This window comes from Pristiophorus japonicus, chromosome 6, assembly GCF_044704955.1.
Source record: "Pristiophorus japonicus isolate sPriJap1 chromosome 6, sPriJap1.hap1, whole genome shotgun sequence".
NCBI lineage: Eukaryota > Metazoa > Chordata > Chondrichthyes > Pristiophoridae > Pristiophorus > Pristiophorus japonicus.
The window spans coordinates 264,767,611-264,794,104 of record NC_091982.1 but is presented as its reverse complement, the minus strand read 5'-3'; the positions used below and the strand labels follow the sequence as shown (position 1 = coordinate 264,794,104).

Here is a 26,494-nt window from a genome sequence, read left to right as displayed (position 1 = left end):
GCTGATGTGACTTTTATGACACTAAGGGATATAGTTTCCTTTGGTTGTTAACATAAATGAAAAAGTTTGTGTAAATGCAAAACAGAGAAAACTATCTTGTAGCTGCATTAGTGAGCAGAGAAAATTGCATCCCTAAATGTGTTAAGCTCCACACCAGGCAAAGGTACCTGCACACATTGCACTGAAACCTTCATTATGAGGTTGCCATAATAACATACAGCAAATGAGCATATATCCAGATATGGGATACACATGTACACACTGGTATTCACTCATGTCAGGTGTATGTGCGACATAAGTGAATTCTCTTCTGCTACTCACCAGTCTTAGGAAAAGTAGCACTTTTCAATTTTTTAAATCTAGGCCCGTCAACAACTGCTAGTAATTGCATACAAAAAAAATATCAAAACCACCCAACTTACTTTATAAACATGAAAACGTGCCAGAAAAGGAATGGATCTCTTCAGCTTGTCAAAACGACGCATGCCTGTGCCGTGTTCTGTTTCCTTTACTTTCTTAGTTGTCAAGTTTACAATGTTCTCCCTTTAAGCAACTCCAGAATTCTAACTTATCCATTCCACTCTCCCTGGAGTAAAAATTCCTCAACTTCCCATGACATGGAAAACTGCCGCTTTTTCTCAGGGGCACAATTCTACATCCCAACATTTTCCGTTTTCTTGGAATTATAAATGCAGAACTCGTTTTGCATGCTCACTGTTCACGACTCAAGTGATTTCTTTCCTTGTCGATGGAATAAACAGCAGCTTTCTCCAATAACATTCGTCTCAAAGCTGCCATACACTGCAGGAGTCGACCGAGTACTGAATGGTAAAACTCTGCTGCTCTGCTATTCAACTGCAGCACAATTTGGACCGAAGCCAGGAGGTCAATATTAACTGGAGGATGGAGAGTTCATTTCCTGTGGGCCCCTCAGCTGATGGTTTAACAAGGCGATTCTCCACGCCTCCTCACATACCGCCACCCCCCAACCAGCACAGGAGCTCACAAGATAAAGCAGTGCTGTACTCCAGCCCTGCATTTAAAGCTGGAGAAGGCTAACCTGCGGTTTATTGTCTAAACCCCCAGTGAAATCAGTCAGAAACAGAGAAACTCTCAGCTGTGCACTCCCCAGTCTCCATTCAATTTAAAGGGACCGTGTTTTAACAGAAGCTGTTTGATGAGAATTGCTCTTTATTCTTTAAAGAGCCAGCTGTCAAATGTGTAATTTTCATCAAAATGTAATCACATTCAAGTGATACTGTTTCAATGTAATATACACCAAACCATGCATTTGTAAACAGATGGAAACAGATTTGCCCTGCATTTTAGCGTGATGGTAGAGCTTTAATGATTCAAGACTTTCAGTGACTCCATTATAGACAAGGCCGCGAGAATTCTGCAAACCCAACAAAACTCTCAAGCAAGAGAATATAGATTCTGCAACAGATCGCCCCAGTTTCTGAGATACGTTATGGAGTGGGACTATTCATATTTATATCTTAAAGTGTAACAGCAGCAATTTTTAGATTTAAAAAAATAACAATTTAGAGCCACTTGATCTATAAACATATAGGCTCATAATTTGAAGCCGATTCTCCGCGCCTCCTCACATACGGCCACCCCCCACAACCAGCAAAGCAAAGGCGCTAACCGCTGGCCCTAAATCCTTGCGATCTCTGCGGCAAGAAGTTTGCCTTTTTCGACGTTCAATTGATTTCAGCGCTCGTAATGGGAATCCCAAGTGCAATGCTGCAGTGACGTAAACAAGCTGTCTAAGCAGCCAATCACATTGCAGAATTCTCAGAGACAGGAAACGAGAAGCTGATTTTATCCGGACTTTTAAAAAATGTTAGAGTGAAATAAAGATTGGGATTCTCACATGGGGATAAGGTAGAAGCTGAAATATCATGAACAAACTTTTCTTTTATTGTTTTTTAAAAATTGTAATCAGAATGGAGAAATTTGACACTCCACAAATATAAAAATTAGTTTTCTAAGCCCAGCACATTTGTTTACCAGTCAATACGCTGTTAAAACCCCAGTTACACCTATTCCAACAAGGCTCAACATTTAATGGGGTACTGAACAGCAATATTACCGCAAAAAAAGACCAAGCTTTCATTAGTTTCAATAATTGGCAGCTATGGAGAGGGGGTGGGTAGACAGCGCAGCCAGTGACGGAGTAGTGAATGACCGCAGCTTCAGGGTCCCGGCATTTAGATGCGCATGCACAAAATCCTGAAGATGGGTAATAACGGCGAACGCTGCCAGTATTCCCCACCGCAAATTTAGGGCCCTAGTACTTGGAGACGAAGGGAACAATGCAACAGAGCAGGAGCTGGAGCAGCAGAACAGAAAGCAACCAAACCAGCCCCCAGGAACAATCAAACAGCCACTCTGCTACTCCACAACTAGCGTACCTTCAAGAAGGGAAGACTCTGGACCTATCCAGTATGGCAACGGGTGCAGTGTCATTAGACTCAAGTTTCGGGTGGAGTTGCTCCCAGTTTTTTGGAGCAACTAATTTAATTTGGAGTATGTTAGAAATTGCAATTCTCGGATATTAGTTTGCTCCAGTTCTAGTGAGTTAGTTTAGGTTGGCTTTAGGTAAGATATTTCTTTTTCAAAAGGGGGTGTGTCCAGCCACTCAGGCCTGTTTTGCAATTTTTGGCAGTGAAAACTTACTACAAACTAACTTAGAATGGAGTAAGTGTCCATTTTTGTAAGTTCTGAAAAACCTTACCTCGAGTTAAGTTTAGTGCAGTCTCAGCCAGAGACGGTGTGTGGGAAGCATTAAACACAAAGGACACATCAACATCACAACAGGGGGAGGGGGGGGGGAAGGGAAGTTAGAGGATTTTCCATAAACACCTACACAACACATTAAAGAAGCAAAGTACATTTAAAGCAGTAAGCACTAAACAAAGCAGTACATTTACGATGCACAAAAAGTAATAAGCAATTAATTAATAAAAAATAGAAGGAACCCTGCACCTAAATCTCCAAGACCAAAGTAATAAGCAATCAATCAATAAAAAATAAAAAAATAGAAGTCCTAACTTTACGTGAAGGGAAGCTGTTTCTGTCAATGTCTCTGTCAGTCTCTCTCTCTGACAGTGAGGGGTGGGGGCGGGGTAGGGGTAGGGTGTGTGTGGGCGTGGGTAGGGGTAGGGGGGGTGTGTGCGGGGGGGTGTGTGGGGGGGGGTGTGTGGGGGGGGGGTGTGTGTGGGGGGGGGGTGTGTGGGGGGGTGTGTGTGGGGGGGTGTGTGGGGGGGGGTGTGTGGGGGGGGGGGGTGTGGTGAGGGTGTGTGTGTGGGGTGGGGGGGGTTGCGTGGGGTGGGGGGGGTTGCGTGGGGTGGGGGGGGTTGCGTGGGGTGGGGGGGGTTGCGTGGGGTGGGGGGGGTTGCGTGGGGTGGGGGGGGTTGCGTGGGGTGGGGGGGGTTGCGTGGGGTGGGGGGGGTTGCGTGGGGTGGGGGGGGTTGCGTGGGGTGGGGGGGGTTGCGTGGGGTGGGGGGGGGGGTTGCGTGGGGTGGGGGGGGGGTTGCGTGGGGTGGGGGGGTGTTGGGGGGGGTTGCGTGGGGTGGGGGGGTTTGCGTGGGGTGGGGGGGGTTGCGTGGGGTGGGGGGGTTGCGTGGGGTGGGGGGGTTGCGTGGGGTGGGGGGTTGCGTGGGGGGGGTTGCGTGGGGGTTGCGTGGGGGGGGTTGCGTGGGGGTTGCGTGGGGGGGGTTGCGTGGGGGTTGCGTGGGGGGGGTTGCGTGGGGGTTGCGTGGGGTGGGGGGAGTTGCGTGGGGTGGGGGGAGTTGCGTGGGGTGGGGGGAGTTGCGTGGGGTGGGGGGAGTTGCGTGGGGTGGGGGGAGTTGCGTGGGGTGGGGGGAGTTGCGTGGGGTGGGGGGAGTTGCGTGGGGTGGGGGGAGTTGCGTGGGGTGGGGGGAGTTGCGTGGGGTGGGGGGAGTTGCGTGGGGTGGGGGGAGTTGCGTGGGGTGGGGGGAGTTGCGTGGGGTGGGGGTGAACGCGGGGGAGGGGGGTGAACGCGGGGGAGGGGGGTGAACGCGGGGGAGGGGGGTGAACGCGGGGGAGGGGGGTGAACGCGGGGGAGGGGGGTGAACGTGGGGGGCGGGAGGGGAGGCTGGACGGAGGCACCCCTGCTCTCTCCTCCTGCCCTTCGATCATTTCGAGTGCCCCCCCAACCCACGCTCCTCCATCCCTTGCCATGTTTCTCTCCCACCGATCAGCTCCCCAGTGCTCCCTTCCTACGCTCCTCCATCCCTCCCCAGTACCCACACCATTCTGAAACAGACTGTGGAAAACGCCCTGCTGAGCCATTGCGCAGGGGCGCACGTTGCAACTCGCACACGCAACGAAGCCGGCAGTCTTCAGACACGCAGGGGCTTAGCCCCAGGGAGACTGCGCCACACCGCACCACGGTCCAGGAGGACCGGAGAATTGCAGCAAAATATTCCGGCGCACCTTCGAGCCCAGGCAGGTCACATAAGACTCGGAGGTGTGCCGTTTTCACCTGATGCCGAAACTTGGGCCTATTAGAACTGACATAATTAACACCAGGATGGGGAGCAGGATAGGTGGCACTAGTACAATGGGCCTTTACAGCCAGCTTGTTAGCCGATATACAAGTTTCATAGGAGCAAAAATAATGGCCTACAAATTGCGGCCTTCCCGGGTCCGTACGGAGTGTGTACGGAGTGTGTACGGAGTGTGTACGGAGTGTGTACGGAGTGTGTACGGTGTGTGTACGGTGTGTGTACGGTGTGTGTACGGTGTGTGTACGGAGTGTGTACGGAGTGTGTACGGAGTGTACACAGACTCGGGAATGCATCGCAAAAGTGAGTTTTCAGCACGCAATATGCATGTGCTGAAAACCAGCTTTTCGGATCTGTCCAGCTAGAGCTGGACAGATCCTCCATATCCCCACATCCAGGACATTCGCATGATTGCGGAATTTACCCATCTCTTGCCCAACAGATGTCCTGAAAACTTGGGCCTGATAAAAGCAGGCGCATAGCCTACTTTTACTGGCGTAAGACTTTTAAAACACGCTTAAAACATAAAAAATAAAATTTTAAAACACATTTTATTTTTAAAAACCCTGCCCACTATGTTAAATTTATTTTAATGCATAATTTTTAAAACCTTTTTTAAAAATGGAAATATTTTTTAATAACTAATTTAAATTAAATTTGTGTATTTTTTATTAATGTTTTGTGTGTTGGGGGAGGGGTTCTCATTCATAATAATGGGAACTCCAACTTTGAGCTCCCATTATTATGAATGGGAACTTTACCTTGATTGGCTGCCCAGAGCCATGTGACTGCAGCTCCAGCTCCAGCTCTGCGCACATCCTGACTGCGTGTCGGAGTGCATGCACGTCAGTGGAGGCCTCAGGACCGGGATCTCTCGTCGGCGCAGCAGCTTCAGGTAAGTGCGCTTCTTTTTTCCAGAATCCAGTCGAACACCCATGGGAAGGAGAAACCGGGATTTCTGGGTCACTAGATTTCTATAACTAACAAAACCAACTCTTAAACCTGTCATGCCACCACTGCTGATCCGGAACCTAATTCTGGGGCATAATTCTGCAGCCATTTACTTCAAAATGCAACAAAGGAGCAATTCTGAGGAGAGGAATTCTAAGGCAATTTCCAAGGCTGTTGAACACCACCAGCCTTGATTGGAGAGAGGCTTTTCTCTACACGAATGGAGGCCATTGTTAAAATAGGTCTAGTACAGTAAGCCTCAGACACAATTGGAAATGTGTCTACTGCTGGAGAAATTAAAGAAATACAGTGCTAAAGACACATATCCAGTCTGGATTTCTTTGAGTTTTTCATTTGACCTCGAAGTAATGCCCCTGCTGTATGCTGTACTCAGATGATGTTAATTTCTCAGACAGCTTTGTATAAGGAGCGACTGCAAAAACTTGGCCAACATTTTAACCTGAAACCAAGATTTTAAAAAGCCAAGCAGCTGACAGACTACCAAGGAAAAAACCTGGTCTCTTTATAACTCTAGTGTTACGGCATTTGGCAGCAGCATGTGACAGGAAGAGACATAAAAAGAACATCAACAATGCAGCAACTAAATTAACAGTTTACAAAGCCTCCTTGATAATACAGCATTGATTAGCTCCCAACAAGCTTGTTAGGACAAGGCTTCACTGTATTTAGAAAATAAGTGATAAACTTTGCAATTCAGATTATATAAAGTATTTAATACAAAATACATTATGCATGTTGTGTATGCAGATAATCTTTATAATAAACATTTTGTGTCTGTCATCTACACCATGCGTGTTAAGTCTGTGTGCTAACCGAGTCAATTTCCTTCGTTTTTTTCTTCTTCCTGATTAGTCGTTTTGATTATTTTCATTATTCATCAATCATGTTTCACAAAACCTTTCTCCCCAATTTCATTTTTCTGCCCAAATACATTCTACCAAAAAGCTTCCACCCAAGCACATTGTAATGTTTTGTTCCGGCCCACTGCCCCCTGTCTCTCTACACGCCTTCAGGAGCTTGTTTCTCCAACCACTGCTGCAGAAAGAGAAAAGTGACGGTGAAAAGAGAGGAGAGAAAAGTAAAGGAGGAGAAGGCGAGGGGAAAGAACAGCAGTATGACAACGAACAACTAACACCTGTGTTTATTTATTTTGGCAGCACTGCGCCAAGCAATGGGGAGAGAAAGGAGAAAGACACAGAAAACAATTCTGTTTCCAGGTAAGAATAGAGCAGGAGAAAGACGATCAGTGGGGTGGGGGAGGACAAATGTGAGAACAACGGAGAGGACATTCTCAGAAACCCGGTTGATGGGTGCGATGGAAGAAAAGACACACACACACAAACACGGTGATGGCAGCAAAAGGGGAAGACAGATGTGGAATGATCCTACTTGGGGGCGAGGTGGGTGAGAGAGATAGAGACCCTGTTGAGCAAGGGAAACCTATACTTTCCAATAGGTAATAGTGTGTAGACTACTTGACTACAGCACTTATTTAGTGCCAAATTTCAAAATTGATCAATCTCAATAGCAGGCCATGCCAGTTGAACCCACTATCCAGTTCACTGTGGGGATCTCCAGCTAACTGTACATGGAGCCAGGTATGGGCTGGGGGAGAGTGGGGTTGGCGTTAAGGATCAATCATGCCCCGGAACTCTTATCCAGAAAAACTAGAGATGGTGTTACTGTACAACCGGAAAATGTGGCCTTTTAGTTGCAGCCAATGTACCTCTCAGGATTCAACTGCCAGGGTGAGGAGGAATTTCAGAAGTTACATAGGGCAAGGGCAAGGCAGGGGACGTTCAATGCATTGCTTTGAATTGGTCTGCGCATTCTGCTTCAAGGAGAGCTTGGGAGAGCCAACCTTCACGATTCTCTCATCAGCAGGTGGAGTGCAGATACTTCATAGAGGGTATTTTTAGAAAGGCAAGCAACTAATTTAGTATCGTGAAGCACTGTACTGTACCATTCATATGGTGTCACGAGACTCCCAAAGCAAGCGCTCTACTTGGAACTCGTCCACGGCAAGTGAGCCAAAGGTGGGCAGCGGAAACGTTACAAGGACACCCTCAAAGCCTCCCTGATAAAGTGTGACATCCCCACCGACACCTGGGAGTCCCTGGCCAAAGACCACCCTAAGTGGAGGAAGTGCATCCGGGAGGGCGCTGAGCACCTCGAGTCTCATCACCGAGAGCATGCAGAAATCAAGCGCAGGCAGAAGGAGCGTGCGGCCATCCAGACTCCCCACCCACCCTTTCCTTCAACCACTGTCTGTCCCACCTGTGACAGAGACTGTGGCTCTCGTATTGGACTGTTCAGTCACCTAAGGACTCATGCTAAGAGTGGAAGCAAGTCTTCCTCGATCCCGAGGGACTGCCTATGATGATGACTGTATAGTTCAATATAACCCTTGAACACCCACTCAGTGTTGTGAATATGTGTGATGGCTGAATTGAATAAATATGAAATGGATTAAGAACTTTGCTCCCACCCAGCATTTTTTTTAAAAACTTTTATTTAAGGAAACTTGCTCTCTGCCCCCACACACCATTGTGAGCCTCTTTCTCTGTCCCTTTCGCTCCCCGTTCCCAGCTGCTCCCTACTCCCCATCAGCTCAGTGGGTCATGCACTCTCCTCTGAGTCAGAAGGTTGTGGGTCCAAGACTGACACTCGAGTGCAGTGCTGAGGGAATGCTGCACTGGTGGAGGTGCCGTCTTTCGATGAGACGTTACCGAGGTCCTCGTGCAATCTTTCTTCCTTTCACTAGTTTTTTTCCTTTCATTGACCCCAGCTAATTTTCTTTGTCCCAGCTCCACACGACCTCCATCGATTCCATCCAATGTCTCAAACCCAGCCCTCCTTTGCACTTCCTTCGGACATCAGCCTCCAGCCCCAACCCCTCACCCAACCCTGCCCCTTATCTCTCTTTCTCACCTATAAATCCCTCTCCTTTTCGCCACCCAATCCCAACCACAACCCAGTACTTTCTGGCTACCATCTTGCTCGATATGTGGTAAACCCCAGAAACTGAGTACAACGATAAACGAATATGTGGGAAGGATGTACAGAACAATTGAGAGGAGATAGAGTGCAGAAAAAAAGATTATGAAAAACTGTTGCACGTAGAGACACATACTACAACGAAAATAGCATGAGACAGCCATAGAGAGAGAGTAAATGAAACATAGAAACATAGAAAATAGGTGCAGGAGTAGGCCATTCGGCCCTTCGAGCCTGCACCGCCATTCAATGAGTTCATGACTGAACATGCAACTTCAGTACCCCATTCCTGCTTTCTCGCCATACCCCTTGATCCCCCTAGTAGTAAGGACTACATCTAACTCCTTTTTGAATATATTTAGTGAATTGGCCTCAACAACTTCCTGTGGTAGAGAATTCCACAGGTTCACCACTCTCTGGGTGAAGAAGTTTCTCCTCATCTCGGTCCTAAATGGCTTACCCCTTATCCTTAGACTGTGACCCCTGGTTCTGGACTTCCCCAACATTGGGAACATTCTTCCTGCATCCAACCTGTCTAAACCCGTCAGAATTTTAAACGCTTCTATGAGATCCCCTCTCATTCTTCTGAACACCACTGAATATGAGCCCAGTTGATCCAGTCTTTCTTGATATATCAGTCCCGCCATCCCGGAAATCAGTCTGGTGAACCATCGCTGCACTCCCTCAATAGCAAGAATGTCCTTCCTCAAGTTAGGAGACCAAAACTGTACACAATACTCCAGGTGTGGCCTCACCAAGGCCCTGTACAACTGAAGTAACACCTCTCTGCCCCTGTACTCAAATCCCCTCGCTATGAAGGCCAACATGCCATTTGCTTTCTTAACCGCCTGCTGTATCTGCATGCCAACCTTCAATGACTGATGTACCATGACACCCAGGTCTCGTTGCACCTCCCCTTTTTCTAATCTGTCACCATTCAGATAATAGTCTGTCTCTGTTTTTACCACCAAAGTGGATAACCTCACATTTATCCACATTATACTTCATCTGTCATGCATTTGCCCACTCACCTAACCTATCCAAGTCACTCTGCAGTCTCATAGCATCCTCCTCGCAGCTCACACTGCCACCCAACTTACTGTCATCTGCAAATTTGGAGATGCTACATTTAATCCCCCCTGTCTAAATCATTAATGTACAATGTAAACAGCTGGGGCCCCAGCACAGAACATTGCGGTACCCCACTAGTCACTGCCTGCCATTCTGAAAAGTACCCATTTACTCCTACTCTTTGCTTCCTGTCTGACAACCAGTTCTCAATCCACGTCAGCACACTACCCCCAATCCCATGTGCTTTAACTTTGCACATTAATCTCTTGTGTAGGACCTTGTCGAAAGCCTTCTGAAAGTCCAAATACACCACATCAACTGGTTCTCCCTTATCCACTCTACTGGAAACATCCTCAAAAAATTCCAGAAGATTTGTCAAGCATGATTTCCCTTTCACAAATCCATGCTGACTTGGACCTATCATGTCACCTCTTTCCAAATGCACTGCTATGACATCCTTAATAATTGATTCCATCATTTTACCCACTACCGATGTCAGGCTGACCGGTCTATAATTCCGTTTTCTCTCTCCCTCCTTTTTTAAAAAGTGGGGTTACATTGGCTACCCTCCACTCCATAGGAACTGATCCAGAGTCTATGGAATGTTGGAAAATGACTGTCAAAGCATCCGCTATTTCCAAGGCCCCCTCCTTAAGTACTCTGGGACGCAGTCCATCAGGCCCTGGGGATTTATCGGCCTTCAATCCCATCAATTTCCCCAATACAATTTCCCGGCTAATAAGGATTTCCCTCAGTTCATCCTTCTTACTCGACCCCCTGACCCTTTTTATATCCGGAAGGTTGTTTGTGTCCGCCTTAGTGAATACCGAACCAAAGTACTTGTTCAATTGGTCTGCCATTTCTTTGTTCCCTGTTTATGACTTCCCCTGATTCTGACTGCAGGGGACCTACATTTGCCTTTACCAACCTTTTTCTCTTTACATATCTATAGAAGCTTTTGCAATCCGCCTTAATGTTCCCTGCAAGCTTCCTCTCGTACTCTATTTTCCCTGCCCTAATCAAACCCTTTGTCCTCCTCTGCTGAGTTCTAAATTTCTCCCAGTCCCCGGGTTCGCTGCTATTTCTGGCCAATTTGTATGCCACTTCCTTGGCTTTAATACTATCCCTGATTTCCCTTGATAGCCACGGCTGAGCCACCTTCCCTTTTTCATTTTTACGGCAGACAGGGATGTACAATTGTTGTAGTTCATCCATGCGGTCTCTAAATGTCTGCCATTGCCCATCCACTGTCAACCCCTAAGTATCATTCGCCAATCTATCCTAGCCAATTCACGCCTCATACCTTCAAAGCTACCCTTCTTTAAGTTCTGGACCATGGTCTCTGAATTAACTGTTTCATTCTCCATCCTAATGTAGAATTCCATCATATTATGGTCACTCTTCCTCAAGGGGCCTCGCACAACGAGATTGCTAATTAATCCTCTCTCATTACACAACACCCAGTCTAAGATGGCCTTCCCCCCTAGTTGGTTCCTCGACATATTGATTGAGAAAACCATCCCTTATGCACTCCAGGAAATCCTCCTCCACCGTATTGCTTCCAGTTTGGTTAGCCCAATCTATATGCATATTAAAGTCACCCATGATAACTGCTGCACCGTTATTGCATGCACCCCTAATTTCCTCTTTGATGTCCTCCCCAACATCACAAGATGAACACAAAGAGAAAAAAGTGAGCAAGAATGGAAAACACCGAGGACAGAGATAACTTTTGTGTCTCTGAGCATCACAAAACATCAACTTAAATAACAGTGTGTGTTACTGGTTATAGTGGTCCTGTAAGAGGTGTGTGTATGAGTAAGAGAGAGACTGTGTGCATGTGAAATATATTTTGTATAACGTGGCATAATGCAAGATGTTCTCCAACTCACCATAAGCAATATCAAGGAAGAACCAATAGTTAAATATTTTGAACTATTTTTTGATTCAAAGCTGATTAAAGTTTAAATTTATTTGTAACATTTGATGAAGTTGCAGTGTCCCTGATCGATCCCAAATGTTGTGATGAACCCCATTTTCTGAATAATATGGAACACTATATTTAAGCAGCATAGCTTCTAAAATGCTTCCTGGTCTACGATATTTAACAGATGCACTGTCCTGTTAAACTTTGAAATTTTCATTTTAGCATTTATACGCCAATTGACAGTTCCTTGTGAACTTTCAGAAGGAAATGGAACCAATGAGTACCTGCCTGCAGATAAACACTAAGCTTCCTGTCAGGTCAATCGTTCAGTGACCCCCACGGTCTCCCACAAACCATCCAACACTAACAAAGCAACGGCACTGAAGAGCACAGGTAGACAAAGGAAAACAGCAACACTCCTGAAACAGAAAAGTCCCCAGATCCCTCTCCTCCATTTTTCTTCCTCTTTTAAAAGTGATACTTTCCTGCCCTCATTTTCTCTCTTTACAGGTCACTGGCTACGTTCTCTTCCCGAGCAGACAGCAGCATTGTTTGGGCCACAGTCCCACAGACACTTGCAGTTCATTTCATGATCGGCCACTAGATGGCATGTTTCTACAAGGCAAGCTGGTCATTATTTTTTTCAGATAGAATACTGTACTTCACTTGTAGATAATAGTTCATTTACTGAGGTATTAAGGACCGGAATAGAGCTGGAGTGATGAACAGTCCAGTCATGACTTTAAAGTTGCAAATCATATACTTGTCCATTTGCGATAGAAGGATGTCTTCATAATATCATCCTCGGCAGTCCCTCGAGTCGAGGATGACTTGCTTCCACGCCCAAAAGTTCACAGGTGTTTCAATGAAGGACCTAATATTCCAGATCCCGAACTACATCCTGAAGGGTGGAAGATGCCTATGCGTGGATTGTTTTAACGTGGGGTGGCCGTTGCACACCAGCCACCACACGGACTTGACAGAGCTAGGTCTTGGTCCAGTGGCAAGGATTACCCAAGACGACTAGAGACCTGCTCTGCTGCACGGACCTAGTGCACACACATATCGCAGTGTGGGCTGGCCTATGTGGTCTATGACTGCAGGTCAAGAAATATCATTTTGACAAGGTCCCACACAAGAGATTAGTGTGCAAAATTAAAGCACATGGTATTGGGGGTAATGTATTGACGTGGATAGAGAACTGGTTGGCAGACAGGAAGCAAAGAATAGTAATAAACGGATCCTTTTCAGAATGGCAGGCAGTGACTAGTGGGATACCGCAAGGTTCAATGCTGGGACCCCAGCTATTTACAATATACATTAATGATTTAGACGAAGGAATTGAAGGTAATATCTCCAAGTTTGGAGATGACACCAAGCTGGGTGGCAGTGCAAGCTATGAGGAGGATGCTAAGAGACTGCAGGAGGACTTGGACAGGTTAGGTGAGTGGGCAAATGCATGGCAGATGCAGCGAAGGTTCACCAGACTGATTCCAGGGATGGCTGGACTGTCATATGAGGAGAGACTGGATCAACTGGGCCTTTATTCACTGGAGTTTAGAAGGATGAGAGGGGATCTCATAGAAACGTATAAGATTCTGACGGGATTGGACAGGTTAGATGCGGGAAGAACGTTCCCGATGTTGGGGAAGTCCAGAACCAGGGACATAGTCTTCGGATAAGGGGTAGGCCATTTAGGACTGAGATGAGGAGAAATTTCTTCACTCAGAGAGTTGTTAACTTGTGGAATTCCCTGCCGCAGAGAGTTGTTGATGCCAGTCCATTGGATATATTCAAGCGGGAGTTAGATATGGCCCTTACGGCTAAGGGGATCAAGGGGTATGGAGAGAAAGCAAGAAAGGGGTACTGAGGTGAATGATCAGCCAAGATCTTATTGAATGGCGGTGCAGGCTCGAAGGGCCTACTCATGCACCTATTTTCTATGTTTCTATGCAGTATAATGTGGATAAATGTGAGGTTATCCACTTTGGTGGCAAAAACGGGAAGGCAGATTATCTGAATGGTGACAGATTAGTAAAAGGGGAGGTGCAAAGAGACCTGGGTGTCATGGTGCATCAGTCACTGAAGGTTGGCATGCAGATACAGCAGGCAGTAAAGAAAGTAAATGGCATGCTGGCCTTCATAGCGAGGGGATTTGAGTATAGGAGTAGGGAGGTCTTACTGCAGTTGTACAGGGCCTTGGTGAGACCACACCTTGAGTATTGTGTTCAGTTTTGGTCTCCTAATCTGAGGAAGGACGTTCTTGCTATTGAGGGAGTGCAGCGAAGGTTCACCAGACTGATTCCCGGGATGGCAGGACTGACATATGAGGAAAGACTGGATCGGCTAGACTTATACTCACTGGAATTTACAAGAATGAGAGGAGATCTCATAGAAACTTATAAAATTCTGACGGGACTGGACAAGTTAGATGCAGGAAGAATGTTCCCGATATTGGGAGAAGTCCAGAACCAGGGGTCACAGTCTAAGGATAAGGGGTAAGCCATATAGAACCGAGATGAGGAGAAACTTTTTCACTCAGAGAATTGTGAACCTGTGGAATTCTCTGCGACAGAAAATTGTTGAGTCCAGTTCGTTGGACATATTCAAAAGGGAGTTAGATGTGGCCCTTACGGCTAAAGGGATCAAGGGGTATGGAGAGAAAGCAGGAATGGGGTACTGAGGTTGCATGATCAGCCATGATCATATTGAATGGCGGTGCAGGCTCAAAGGGCCGAATGGCCTACTCCTGCATCTATTTTCTATGTTTCTATGACTTATTAATCAATGTAACCCCAATTACTGACACTGGCAACCCCTAGTAGTTCTTTAATTCTACTTCACAATATCCAACATGAGAAATCACAGAAAGGGGATTTTACAGCTGTGATCCTCTGTGCCCTATTAAAGAGGAAACTGAACCTGTTAAACCAGGTTACTGATTGGCCCTCACTGCCCCGTCAGACCAAGAGCTGTTACTGCAGCTTTGTAGCTGTGGTACAGTGACAGTGTACAATTTCCTCAGCAATTGGCCGGCCGATCACTCCCGCCAGTATTGCGCCCCCACTGAAGTTAAATTTTACCATCTCGTGTGCTGTTACAGTTAGAAACATAGAAACATAGAAACATAGAAAATAGGTGCAGGAGCAGGCCATTCAGCCCTTCTAGCCTGCACCGCCATTCAATGAGTTCATGGCTGAACATGAAACTTCAGTACCCCCTTCCTGCTTTCTCGCCATAACCCTTGATCCCCCGAGTAGTAAGGACTTCATCTAACTCCCTTTTGAATATATTTAGTGAATTGGCCTCAACTACTTTCTGTGGCAGAGAATTCCACAGGTTCACCACTCTCTGGGTGAAGAAGTTTCTCCTCATCTCGGTCCTAAATGGCTTACCCCTTATCCTCAGACTGTGACCCCTGGTTCTGGACTTCCCCAACATTGGGAACATTCTTTCTGCATCTAACCTGTCTAAACCCGTCAGAATTTTAAACGTTTCTATGAGGTCTCCTCTCATTCTTCTGAACTCCAGTGAATACAAGCCCAGTTGATCCAATCTTTCTTGATAGGTCAGTCCCGCCATCCCGGGAATCAGTCTGGTGAACCTTCGCTGCACTCCCTCAATAGCAAGAATGTCCTTCCTCAAGTTAGGAGACCAAAACTGTACACAATACTCCAGGTGTGGCCTCACCAAGGCCCTGTACAACTGTAGCAACACCTCCCTGCCCCTGTACTCAAATCCCCTCGCTATGAAGGCCAACATGCCATTTGCTTTCTTAACCGCCTGCTGTACCTGCATGCCAACCTTCAATGACTGATGTACCATGACACCCAGGTCTCGTTGCACCTTCCCTTTTCCTAATCTGTCACCATTCAGATAATAGTCTGTCTCTCTGTTTTTACCACCAAAGTGGATAACCTCACATTTATCCACATTATACTTCATCTGCCATGCATTTGCCCACTCACCTAACCTATCCAAGTCACTCTGCAGCCTCATAGCATCCTCCTCGCAGCTCACACTGCCACCCAACTTAGTATCATCCGCAAATTTGGAGATACTGCATTTAATCCCCTCGTCTAAATCATTAATGTACAATGTAAACAGCTGGGGCCCCAGCACAGAACATTGCGGTACCCCACTAGTCACTGCCTGCCATTCTGAAAAGTACCCATTTACTCCTACTCTTTGCTTCCTGTCTGACAACCAGTTCTCAATCCACGTCAGCACACTACCCCCAATCCCATGTGCTTTAACTTTGCACATTAATCTCTTGTGTGGGACCTTGTCGAAAGCCTTCTGAAAGTCCAACTATACCACATCAACTGGTTCTCCTTTGTCCACTTTACTGGAAACATCCTCAAAAAATTCCAGAAGATTTGTCAAGCATGATTTCCCTTTCACAAATCCATGCTGACTTGGACCTATCATGTCACCATTTTCCAGATGCACTGCTATGACATCCTTAATAATTGATTCCATCATTTTACCCACTACTGAGGTCAGGCTGACCGGTCTATAATTCCCTGTTTTCTCTCTCCCTCCTTTTTTAAAAAGTGGGGTTACATTGGCTACCCTCCACTCCATAGGAACTGATCCAGAGTCAATGGAATGTTGGAAAATGACTGTCAATGCATCCGCTATTTCCAAGGCCACCTCCTTAAGTACTCTAGGATGCAGTCCATCAGGCCCTGGGGATTTATCGGCCTTCAATCCCATCAATTTCCCCAACAGCTTGGCTCAGTCGAGAGCACTCTGAGTCACAGGTGTAAGATCAAGCCATACTCCAGCACTTGAGCATATTCTAGGCTGACAATTCGGTACAATAATGATGGAGAGTTGCATTGTCAGGCGTTCTGGGGTGGTCATACCATGAATTTGTAACTTTAATATACAGTTTATGACATGGTGGGCAAGTGCCTTTAAAAAAAAATCAACTCGGTTTCAATGCGACACACAGAAGGAAGGTTAGCCGGTTCCTCTTTCACTGTCTACATTTTGTATCAATCAGGGCAAATTCCTCCCTTCAGCTCATAGGTGTTTCTTTCTACATTGTCACTGCCATTTCCAACCTCTCGAAAGCTGCAGGCCCTTTGTTGTTGCAGCAAAGCTTTCTAGTGTTAATGGCCCACTCAATAGAGATTCAGAGAAAAATGTTTTAAAAAATGAGTTTTTCTTTTAAAAACACACTTTGTGAGATTCGGATTAGTCATAAACAACCTCACCAGTAAAATATTTGCTCTCTATCAAAACACAGTATTAAACTTGCACTCCAATAATACATCTCACAGGCAAACAACACAAGCTCACAGAGCTATGATTTTCATGCTGCAGCCAAAGTCATTACATACCTCACTTCAGACATTATATAAATATTCAAGCGGTTTCAGTTTGATTCGGAATCAAAATATTATCTAAGCGAATCCTAAACTCCAGTATAGAACATTCCAATTACTCCTTTAACTGCATACATTAAACACAAGAGTGAATTTATACTCTTCAACACGCAACTCTCAGACTTCACTATTTCCCTTTTTGCGATCACAAAATTGTCTTCACATTCTCAGCTTTGACCTCTCCAGTACGTTTCTTTTTCTATATCAGTAGGTAACATTTAGCATTGTTGTTGCCAAATTAAGTTAATCTAGGGGTTAAGTCATGACAGGAGAGTTCGGACACATGTTATACTCCTCCTGTACTATGTGGGAAGTCAGGGACGCCTCCAGTGTCCCTGACGACTACGTGTGCGGGAAGTGTAACCGTCTGCAGATCCTAACCGACCGCATTGTGGCACTGGAGCTGTGGGTGGATTCACTCTGGAGCATCCACGATGCTGAGAATGACGTGAGTAGCACGTGTAGCGAGTTGGTCTTATCGCAGGTGAAGGGTCCACAGCCAGATAGGGAATGGAAGACCAACAGGAAGAGCAGTGGAAGGAAGGTAGTGCAAGGGTCCCCAGGGGTCATCCCCCTGCAGAACAGATACACCACTTTGGGTACTGTTGGGGGAGATGACTCATCAGGGGAGAGCAGCAGCAGCCAAGTTCATGGCACCGTGGGTAGCTCTGCTGCACAGGAGGGCAGGAAAAAGAGTGGGAGAGTTATAGTGATAGGGGATTCAATTGTAAGGGGAATAGATAGGCGTTTCTGCGGCCGTAACCGAGATGGTCTCCAGGATGGTATGTTGCCTCCCTGGTGCAAGGGTCAAGGATGTCTCGGAGTGGGTGCAGGACATTCTAAAAAGGGAGGGAGAACAGCCAGTTGTCGTGGTGCACATTGGTACCAACGATGTAGGTAAAAAACGGGATGAGGTTCTACGAGACGAATTTAGGGAGCTAGGAGTTAAATTAAAAAGTAGGACCTCAAAAGTAGTAATCTCAGGATTGCTACCAGTGCCACGTGCTAGTCAGAGTAGGAATCGCAGGATAGCTCAGATGAATACGTGGCTTGAGCAGTGGTGCAGCAGGGAGGGATTCAAATTCCTGGGGCATTGGAACCGGTTCTGGGGGAGGTGGGACCAGTACAAACCGGACCGTCTGCACCTGGGCAGGACTGGAACCAATGTCCTGGGGGGAGTGTTTGCGAGTGCTGTTGGGGAGGAGTTAAACTAATATGGCAGGGGGATGGTAACCTATGCAGGGAGACAGAGGGAAATAAAATGGAGTCAGAAGCAAAAGATAGCAAGGAGAATAGTAAAAGTGGAGGGCAGAGAAACCCAAGGCAAAAAACAAAAAGGGCCACATTACAGCAAAGTTCTAAAGGGGCAAAGTATGTTAAAAAGACAAGCCTGAAGGCTCTGTGCCTCAATGCTAGGAGTATTCGGCATAAGTTGGAAGAATTAACTGCACAGATAGCAGTTAACGGATATGATATAATTGGCATCACGGAGACATGACTCCAGGGTGACCAAGGCTGGGAACTCAACATCCAGGGGTATTCAACATTTAGGAAGGATAGACAGAAAGGAAAAGGAGGTGGGGTGGCGTTGCTGGTTAAAGAAGAAATTAATGCAATAGTAAGGAAGGACATTAGCTTGGATGATGTGGAATCGGTATGTGTGGAGCTACGGAATACCAAAGGGCAGAAAACGCTAGTGGGAGTTGTGTACAGACCACCAAACAGTAGGAGAGAGGTTGGGGACAGCATCAAACAAGAAATAAGGGATGCGTGCAATAAAGATTCAGCAGTTATCATGGGCGACTTTAATCTACATATTGATTGGGCTAACCAAACTGATAGCGATGCGGTGGAGGAGGATTTCCTGGAGTGTATTAGGGATGGTTTTCTAAAAAAATATGTCGAGGAACCAACTACAGAACTGGCCATCCTAGACTGGGTGATGTGTAATGAGAAGGGACAAATTAGCAATCTTGTTGTGCGAGGCCCCTTGAGGAAGAGTGACCATAATATGGTAGAATTCTTTATTAAGATGGAGAGTGACACAGTTAATTCAGAAACTAGAGTCCTGAACTTAAGGAAAGGTAACTTCGATAGTATGGAGATGTGAATTGGCTAGAATAGACTGGCAAATGATACTTAAAGGGTTGACGGTGGATAGGCAATGGCAAACATTTAAAGATCACATGGATGAACTTCAACAATTGTACATTCCTGTCTGGAGTAAAAATAAAACGGGGAAGGTGACTCAATCGTGGCTAACAAGGAAATTAAGGATAGTGTTAAATCCAAGGAAGAGGCATATAAATTGGCCAGAAAAAGCAGCAAATCTGAGGACTGGGAGAAATTTAGAATTCAGCAGAGGAGGACTAAGGGTTTAATTAAGAGGGTGGAAATAGAGTACGAGAGGAAGCTTGCCGGGAACATAAAAACTGACTGCAAAAGCTTCTATAGATATGTGAAGAGAAAAAGATTAGTGAAGACAAGCGTAGGTCCCCTTGCAGTCGGATTCAGGTGAATTTATAATGGGGAACAAAGAAATGACAGACCAACTGAACAAATACTTTGGTTCTGTCTTCACGAAGGAAGACACAAATAACCTTCCGGAAATACTAGGGGACAGTGGGTCTAGTGAGAAGGAGGAACTGAAGGATATCCTTATTAGGCAGGAAATTGTGTTCGGGAAATTGATGGGATTGAAGGCCGATAAATCCCCGGGGCCTGATAGTCTGCATCCCAGAGTACTTAAGCAAGTGGCCCTAGAAATAGTGGATGCATTGGTGATCATTTTCAAACAGTCTATCGATTCTGGATCAGTTCCTATGGACTGGAGGGTAGCTAATGTAATACCAGTTTTTGAAAAAGGAGGGAGAGAGAAAACAGGTAATTATAGACCGGTTACCCTGACATCAGTAGTGGGGAAAATGTTGGAATCAATCATTAAGGATGAAATAGCAGCGCATTTGGAAAGCAGTGACAGGATCGGTCCAAGTCAGCATGGATTTGTGAAAGGGAAATCATTCTTGACGAATCTTCTGGAGTTTTTTTGAGGATGTAACTAGCAGAGTGGACAAGAGAGAACCAGTGGATGTGGTGTATTTGGACTTTCAAAAGGCTTTTGACAAAGTCCCACACAAGAGATTGGTGTGCAAAATCAAAGCGCATGGTATTGGGGGTAATGTACTGACGTGGATAGAGAGCTGGTTGGCAGACAGGAAGCAGAGAGTTGGGATAAACGGGTCCTTTTCAGAATGACAGGCAGTGACTAGTGGAGTGCCTCAGGGCTCAGTGCTGGGACCCCAGCTATTTACAATATACATTAATGATTTAGATGAAGGAATTGAGTGTAATATCTCCAAGTTTGCAGATGACACTAAACTGGGTGGAGGTGTGAGCTGTGAGGAGGACGCTAAGAGGCTACAGGGTGACTTGGACAGGTTAGGTGAGTGGGCAAATGCATGACAGATGCAGTCTAATATGGATAAATGTGAGGTTATCCACTTTGGGGGCAAAAACACAAAGGCAGAATATTATTTAAATGGTGGCAGATTAGGAAAAGGGGAGGTGCAACAAGACCTGGGTGTTATGGCTTATCAGTCATTGAAAGTTGGCATGTAGGTACAGCAAGCGGTGAAGGCGGCAAATGGTATGTTGGCCTTCATAGCTAGGGGATTTGAGTATAGGAGCAGCGAGGTCTGACTGCAGTTGTACAGGGCCTTGGTGAGGCCTCACCTGGAATATTGTGTTCAGTTTTGGTCTCTTAATTTGAGGAAGGACGTTCTTGCTATTGAGAGAGTGCAGCGAATATTGACCAGACTGATTCCTGGGATGGCTGGACTGACATATGAGGAGAGACTGGATCAACTGGGCCTTTATACACTGGAGTTTAGAAGGATGAGAGGGGATCTCATAGAAACGTATAAGATTCTGACGGGACTGGACAAGTTAGATGTAGGAAGAATGTTCCTCATGTTGGAGACGTCCAGAACCAGAGAACACAGTCTTTGGATAAAGGGTAGGCCATTTAGGACTGAGATGAGGAGAGATTTCTTCACTCAGAGTTGTTAACCTGTGGAATTCCCTGCCGCAGAGAGTTGTTGATGCCAGTTCATTGGATATATTCAAGAGGGAGTTAGATATGGCCCTTACGGCTGAAGGGATGAAGGGGTATGGCGAGAAAGCAAGAAAGGGGTACTGAGGGAATGATCAGCCATGATCTTATTGAATGGTGGTGCAGGCTCGAAGGGCCGGATGACCTACTCCTGCACCTATTTTTCTATGTTTCTAACTACTGTAATCATCTTGCACAAAAATGATTAATATTTTTCCTACAACACAGCAGAAATGACCTGTACATACGATTAAAAAAAATAACTCGAGATGTTTTGTCCTCGACAGGGTCTACTGTTAGATTAAAGTCCATCCCAGCTTATAATATAGTTTGCTCAATAATATTGTCCAAGCTTGGTTCAGTAAAGATGTATTCTTCACAAAGGGCCCACTAGTTTATTATAGAAACATAGAAAATAGGTACAGGAGTAGGCCATTCGGCCCTTCAAGCCTGCACCGCCATTCAATGAGTTCATGGCTGAACATGCAACTTCAGTACCCCATTCCTGCTTTCTCGCCATACCCCTTGATCCCCCTAGTAGTAAGGACTTCACCTAACTATTTTTTGAATATATACAACAGATATTCCATTTATAAAACAGACCCACAGCAGCGAAACCATCTATAGTACAGATATTGTCGGTCAAGTTTCTTGACCTTTACAGGGACATCTATTCTATAAGTGAGACAATATACAGGAGGTATATCTGTCATCCATTCAGTGGCCATATTCGATTAATATTAAGATTCCTACATCGATACACCAGATTCATTAAAAATTCCATACAGTTTTCACGAATGGAATATATGCTTGGCTCTTTATTTAATATCGACAGGATACCTGGTGGAAAAGAACCAAAATATTCAGCATGTCTCACATACAGACGCACATCCAGCTCATCTCAGGAGTCACGTAACAAAACTATACAGTGTACTGCTGGTCACCAACTGCCTGTTTGTAATAAATTAAACATATCAATAAAAAGAGTTAAATAAAAAGATTACTTGTCATGATAATTCACACCATGTTACAAAGTTACATTTCTATTTCTGCACTTTACCTGTGTTAGATACTGCAGCTAACCACTTAATGAAGGATTAACACAAGTGCAGTCCCCATGATTAAATGTTATCTCCGAGGGATGGTCCCTTTGCACAGGGGAGGAATGTCTGGAACTCACTCTAGAAGGGTCACATGCACAAGGGAACACCCTGGATTGTGAATGTCTGGATTCACTCTGGAGCATCCACGATGCTGAGAATGACGTGAGTATCACGTGTAGCGAGTTGGTCTTACCGCAGGAGAAGGGTCCACAGCCAGCGAGGGAATGGAAGACCAGCAGGAAGAGTAGTGCAAGGAAGGTAGTGCAGGGGTCCCCTGTGGTCATCCCACTGCAAAACAGATACACTGCTTTGAGTGCTGTGAGATTAAACTTCATCCTATGTGTGTATACACAACTAGGGAATCTTACAGATGATAGGATAAACGTACTCCACCCCACCACAAAATCTAACCTTTAGGAGTTACCTGGGTCCTGTATCACAACTGCCAAAATGTGCATGTCTCCCTTGCTCACTTCTCTCATGCTTGTGCTTCTCAAGATCAACTGACTTTATACAGACAAAACACACCTCTCTGCAGAGATTGAGGGAAAGAAATGAACTGTAGATGGCTCAGTGAATTCTCTCCAGGTCATATTATGCACACAACTTTCTTCTACACTTCCAACCCTGCCATTTATTGCTGGCTGCCCCGATTTTTTTTGTTTTTGGTCGAGAAACTAACCAAGCCTGACTCCATCCGCCTTTTAAATCGAGGCTTCCCCTGTTTTTTTGTTCTGTGATTACTCTGTTTTCCTTGCTAGTGTTTTCATGGCTGCCTGTGAAATCCCCAAAACCGTGCTTTATTTTCCTGTTTTCCTATTGTTACATAACAGAGTATCTTCTGACACATCTTAAGTAATACCACAGGAAATTGACGATTATTTAAAAGCCTTGTCTGTGTGAATATCGTGTTGTAGCGTGCCTTCCCTTCCACCAATCAGATTGCAGAACCAGATACAGCTGGCCTTTCAACCAATCACAACTTTGAACCGCATTCAGATCCCAGAGACTGTTGTTGAACCAATCAGATCTCAGAACCATCTCACTGGAGACCACTCCCATCCCCAAACCAGCTCAAAACGTAACTCATAGGCCCCAAGTTTCCACATGATTTACTCCTGATTTTTTAGGAGCAACTGGTGTAGAACGGAGTATTTTCAAAATCGGAATTCTCGCCATTTAGTTTGCTCCAGTTCTAGTCAGTTAGAACAGTTTCACTTTGGAACAGAATTTTTTTTTCAAAAGGGGGCGTGTACGGCCACTTACGCCTGTTTTCAAAGTTTCGTCAGTGAAAACTTACTCCAAACTAACTTAGAATGGAGTAAGTGAAGATTTTTGTACGCTCGAAAAAACCTTGTCTACACTTTAGAAAATCAGGCGTAGGTTACAAATCAGGCGTAGGGAATGGGGGGAGGGGTTTAAAGGGAAGTTTACAAACATTAAACACTTCAGTTTTACAAATCAAGAGCCATCATCAATAATAAATGATAAATACATCAATAAATCAACCAATAAATCAAAAAAAATTAATAAGAAATAATTTTTTTTTTTAAATCAATAAATAAAACATTTTCTACTTACCGACTGCAGCACCGGGAGCCCTCCAACAGCGTGCTGGGATGTCCCCCCCTGCACCTCCCCCAGTGTTTCTCTGTCAGTGTCTCTATCTCTCTCTGTCTGTCTGTGTGTCTCTCACTCTGTCTGTCAGTGTCTGTGTTTCTGACAGCGAGGGGAGGGGGGGGGAGGGGGGAGCAGAGGGAGGGAAGGGGGAGGGATGGGGGAGAAGGGGGAGGGAGGGAGAAGTGGATAAAGGGGAGATGAGGGGGAAAGGAGACTGGGGGGGGAAGGAGATTGGGGGGGGGGAGGAGATTGGGGGGGGGGAAGGAGATTGGGGGGGGGGAAGGAGATTGGGGGGGGGAAGGAGATTGGGGGGGGGGGGAAGGAGATTGGGGGGGGGAAGGAGATTGGGGGGGGGGGAAGGAGATTGGGGGGGGGAAGGAGATTGGGGGGGGGAAGGAGATTGGGGGGGGGAGGAGATTGGGGGGGGGGGGAAGGAGATTGGGAGTGGAAGGAGATGGGGGGGGAAGGAGATTGGGGGGGGGAAGGAGATTTGGAGTGGAAGGAGATGGGGGGGGAAGGAGATGGGGGGGGGAAAGGAGATGGGGGGGTAAAGGAGAAGGGGGGGGAAAAGGAGAAGGGGGGGGAAAAGGAGAAGGGGGGGGAAAGGAGAAGGGGGGGGGGGAAAGGAGAAGGGGGAGAAAAGGAGAAGGGGGGAAAAGGAGAAGGGGGGAGGGGGAAAGGAGAAGGGGGAGGGAGGCTGAATGGGCCGGGCCCGAGACTTCAGGCAGGGCCCGTCCCCAGCACCAGATTTACAGATAGGCGGCGTTGGGTCGAGTCGGGGGGGTGGTGGAAGGGAGGTCGGTTCGGTTCGGGGGGAGGGAGGGAGAGGGAGGTCAGGTCGGGGGGAGGGAGGTCAGGTCGGATCCAGTCCGGGGGCGGGAGGGGGGAAGGGGGAGCGGGAGTCGGGTCAGGGTCGGTGTCGGGTCCAGTGTCTTGGGCGGCGGGGGTGAAGCGGGTGTCAGGTCGGTGTCGGGTCCGGTCCGGGGGCAGGGAGTCGAGTCGGGTCGGGAGGAAGCAGGAGCTGGCCGTGGGAGGAGCCTTATTCACACAGCCCCAGTGAGGCCATTGGGCCAGGGCTAGGGGCTGCGTGCTTCGGGCCCCTCCCACACAGTTTTGGGCGCCTGGAGCTACTGCACATGCGCGCCCACTGTAGCGTGCATGTGCAGAGGTCCCGGCACTGTTTTTAGCGCAGGGACCTGGCTCCGCCCCCTACAGCTCCTGCTGCGCTGCGCCGAGGGCCAGAGGACCTGCAGGGAGCTGGAGAATCTGGAGGGTTTTTTTTTTAGGCGCACTTTGTGGCGCGAAAAACGGGCGTCCAGGTCGGGATTGCGCCGTTCTAGGCGCGGCTCGAAACTTGGGCCCTTTAACTGCGCCTTCAGCTACCTCCCACAAGATCTTCATTTCCTGCTCTCTTTCCACTGCTCACCAATAAAGCACCAACAGACATTTTGTTAACATTAAGGACAATATATAAATGGAAGTATTGTTACTGTTCTTATTGGTTGCTTTCATGACTGAATCTCTCACATTCTACAAACCAATCTGACTGCTGAGTTTCCCAGAAAGCCTATCGCATAATTACCAAATTGTCTAACATACAGGCTCATGAGTTGCTGAGGGACTGACCACATACAAGTAAGTCCAAGCTCAAACTCCATGCAACAGAGAATTAGAAAAGTGTTCCCAGCAGAAGGAGCCTCCAAAGATCCTCTACAGTCTGGCTCCAATTATTCATCCTACCACTGAACAGCCCAGCCGTGGACAGTCCATTCATCAGATTCTCCCACTCCAGAAAAATATGTGGTACCATGAGTGGTGAGCAATAAAAGGAAGTGGGTAAAATCAAAAAATGCATAAAACCAAACGCTATTTTTTTTTTATTGTGCTTATCAAGGTAGAATCATAGAATGATATAGCACAGAAGGAGGCCATTCAGCCCATTGCACCTGTGCTGGCTCTTTAAAAGAGCTATCCAATTCGTCCCACTCCCATGGCCTATCCTTATGGCCCTGCCAATTTTCTCCTTCAAGTATTTATCCAATTCCCTTTTGAAAGTTAATATTGAATCTACTTCCACCACCCTTTCAGATTCCAGATCATAACAACTCGCTGCATGAAAAAGGTAAGGGATGTCAGTGCTAGGGAATGGAACACTTTCCACTTCAGACACTAGTGGAAGTACTCATATTTCAGGCATAGCACGGGCAGATGCTGAGTAAAGCTCCCTCCCTTCTAGCTGAACAATGTGCTGCAGGTCCAACCTCGGAACAGCACACTAATGTATTGGTGTGCCATTATTTCCCATTTCTCACACCAACTGTCCTTCGCTTCGGCCTCTCTGAGTGACAGACAATTGGTGCTGAATAAGGAGCAGTTTTGTGCTGTAGACCTCTGCCTAGTAAGAACTGTTTTGCAATTGCCCAAATTAATTTTGCACCAAGCCCTTACCGCCGGCAGACTGAGAAGACTTCATCCCACCAGTTTGGGCTGGGTTTCAGCTCAGGTGAAAGCCAGAATCTAACCCACTGCACCACCCAGTTCCCTCAGATCAGAAAAAAAACAATCAGCAAAATATACCAAGAACAATTTTTCCAATTACTAGCACCTCTCCCATGGTGTCACACATTGGCCAAGAAGCACAAGGCTGAGAGTGAATGGCAGGCAAAGGGGGAGACCATTTGTGAGCAGGACAGTGGATTTAAGATAGGACGGGGACTGAGTGGTAGGCAAGACCTCAGGCTTTCTGAGGAGTAGAGGCC

At 46.5% G+C, this 26,494-nt stretch overlaps 1 protein-coding gene across 5 annotated transcripts in view; it reads right to left on the bottom strand.

Moving 5' to 3' along the window:
• The window catches only part of tnk2b (tyrosine kinase, non-receptor, 2b), a 232,674-nt gene that overhangs the window by 96,964 nt on the left and 109,216 nt on the right, over nucleotides 1-26,494 (bottom strand). Inside the window, exon 1 of one of the 5 annotated variants that reach the window (XM_070883930.1) lies at nucleotides 423-767. The exons of the other annotated variants lie outside the window; for them this stretch is intronic. Coding sequence (XP_070740031.1) covers nucleotides 423-485 — 63 coding nt within the window. The 5' untranslated portion in view covers nucleotides 486-767. Of the gene's footprint in view, nucleotides 1-422; nucleotides 768-26,494 lie in introns of those variants that run through there. 5 annotated transcript variants of the gene reach the window in all.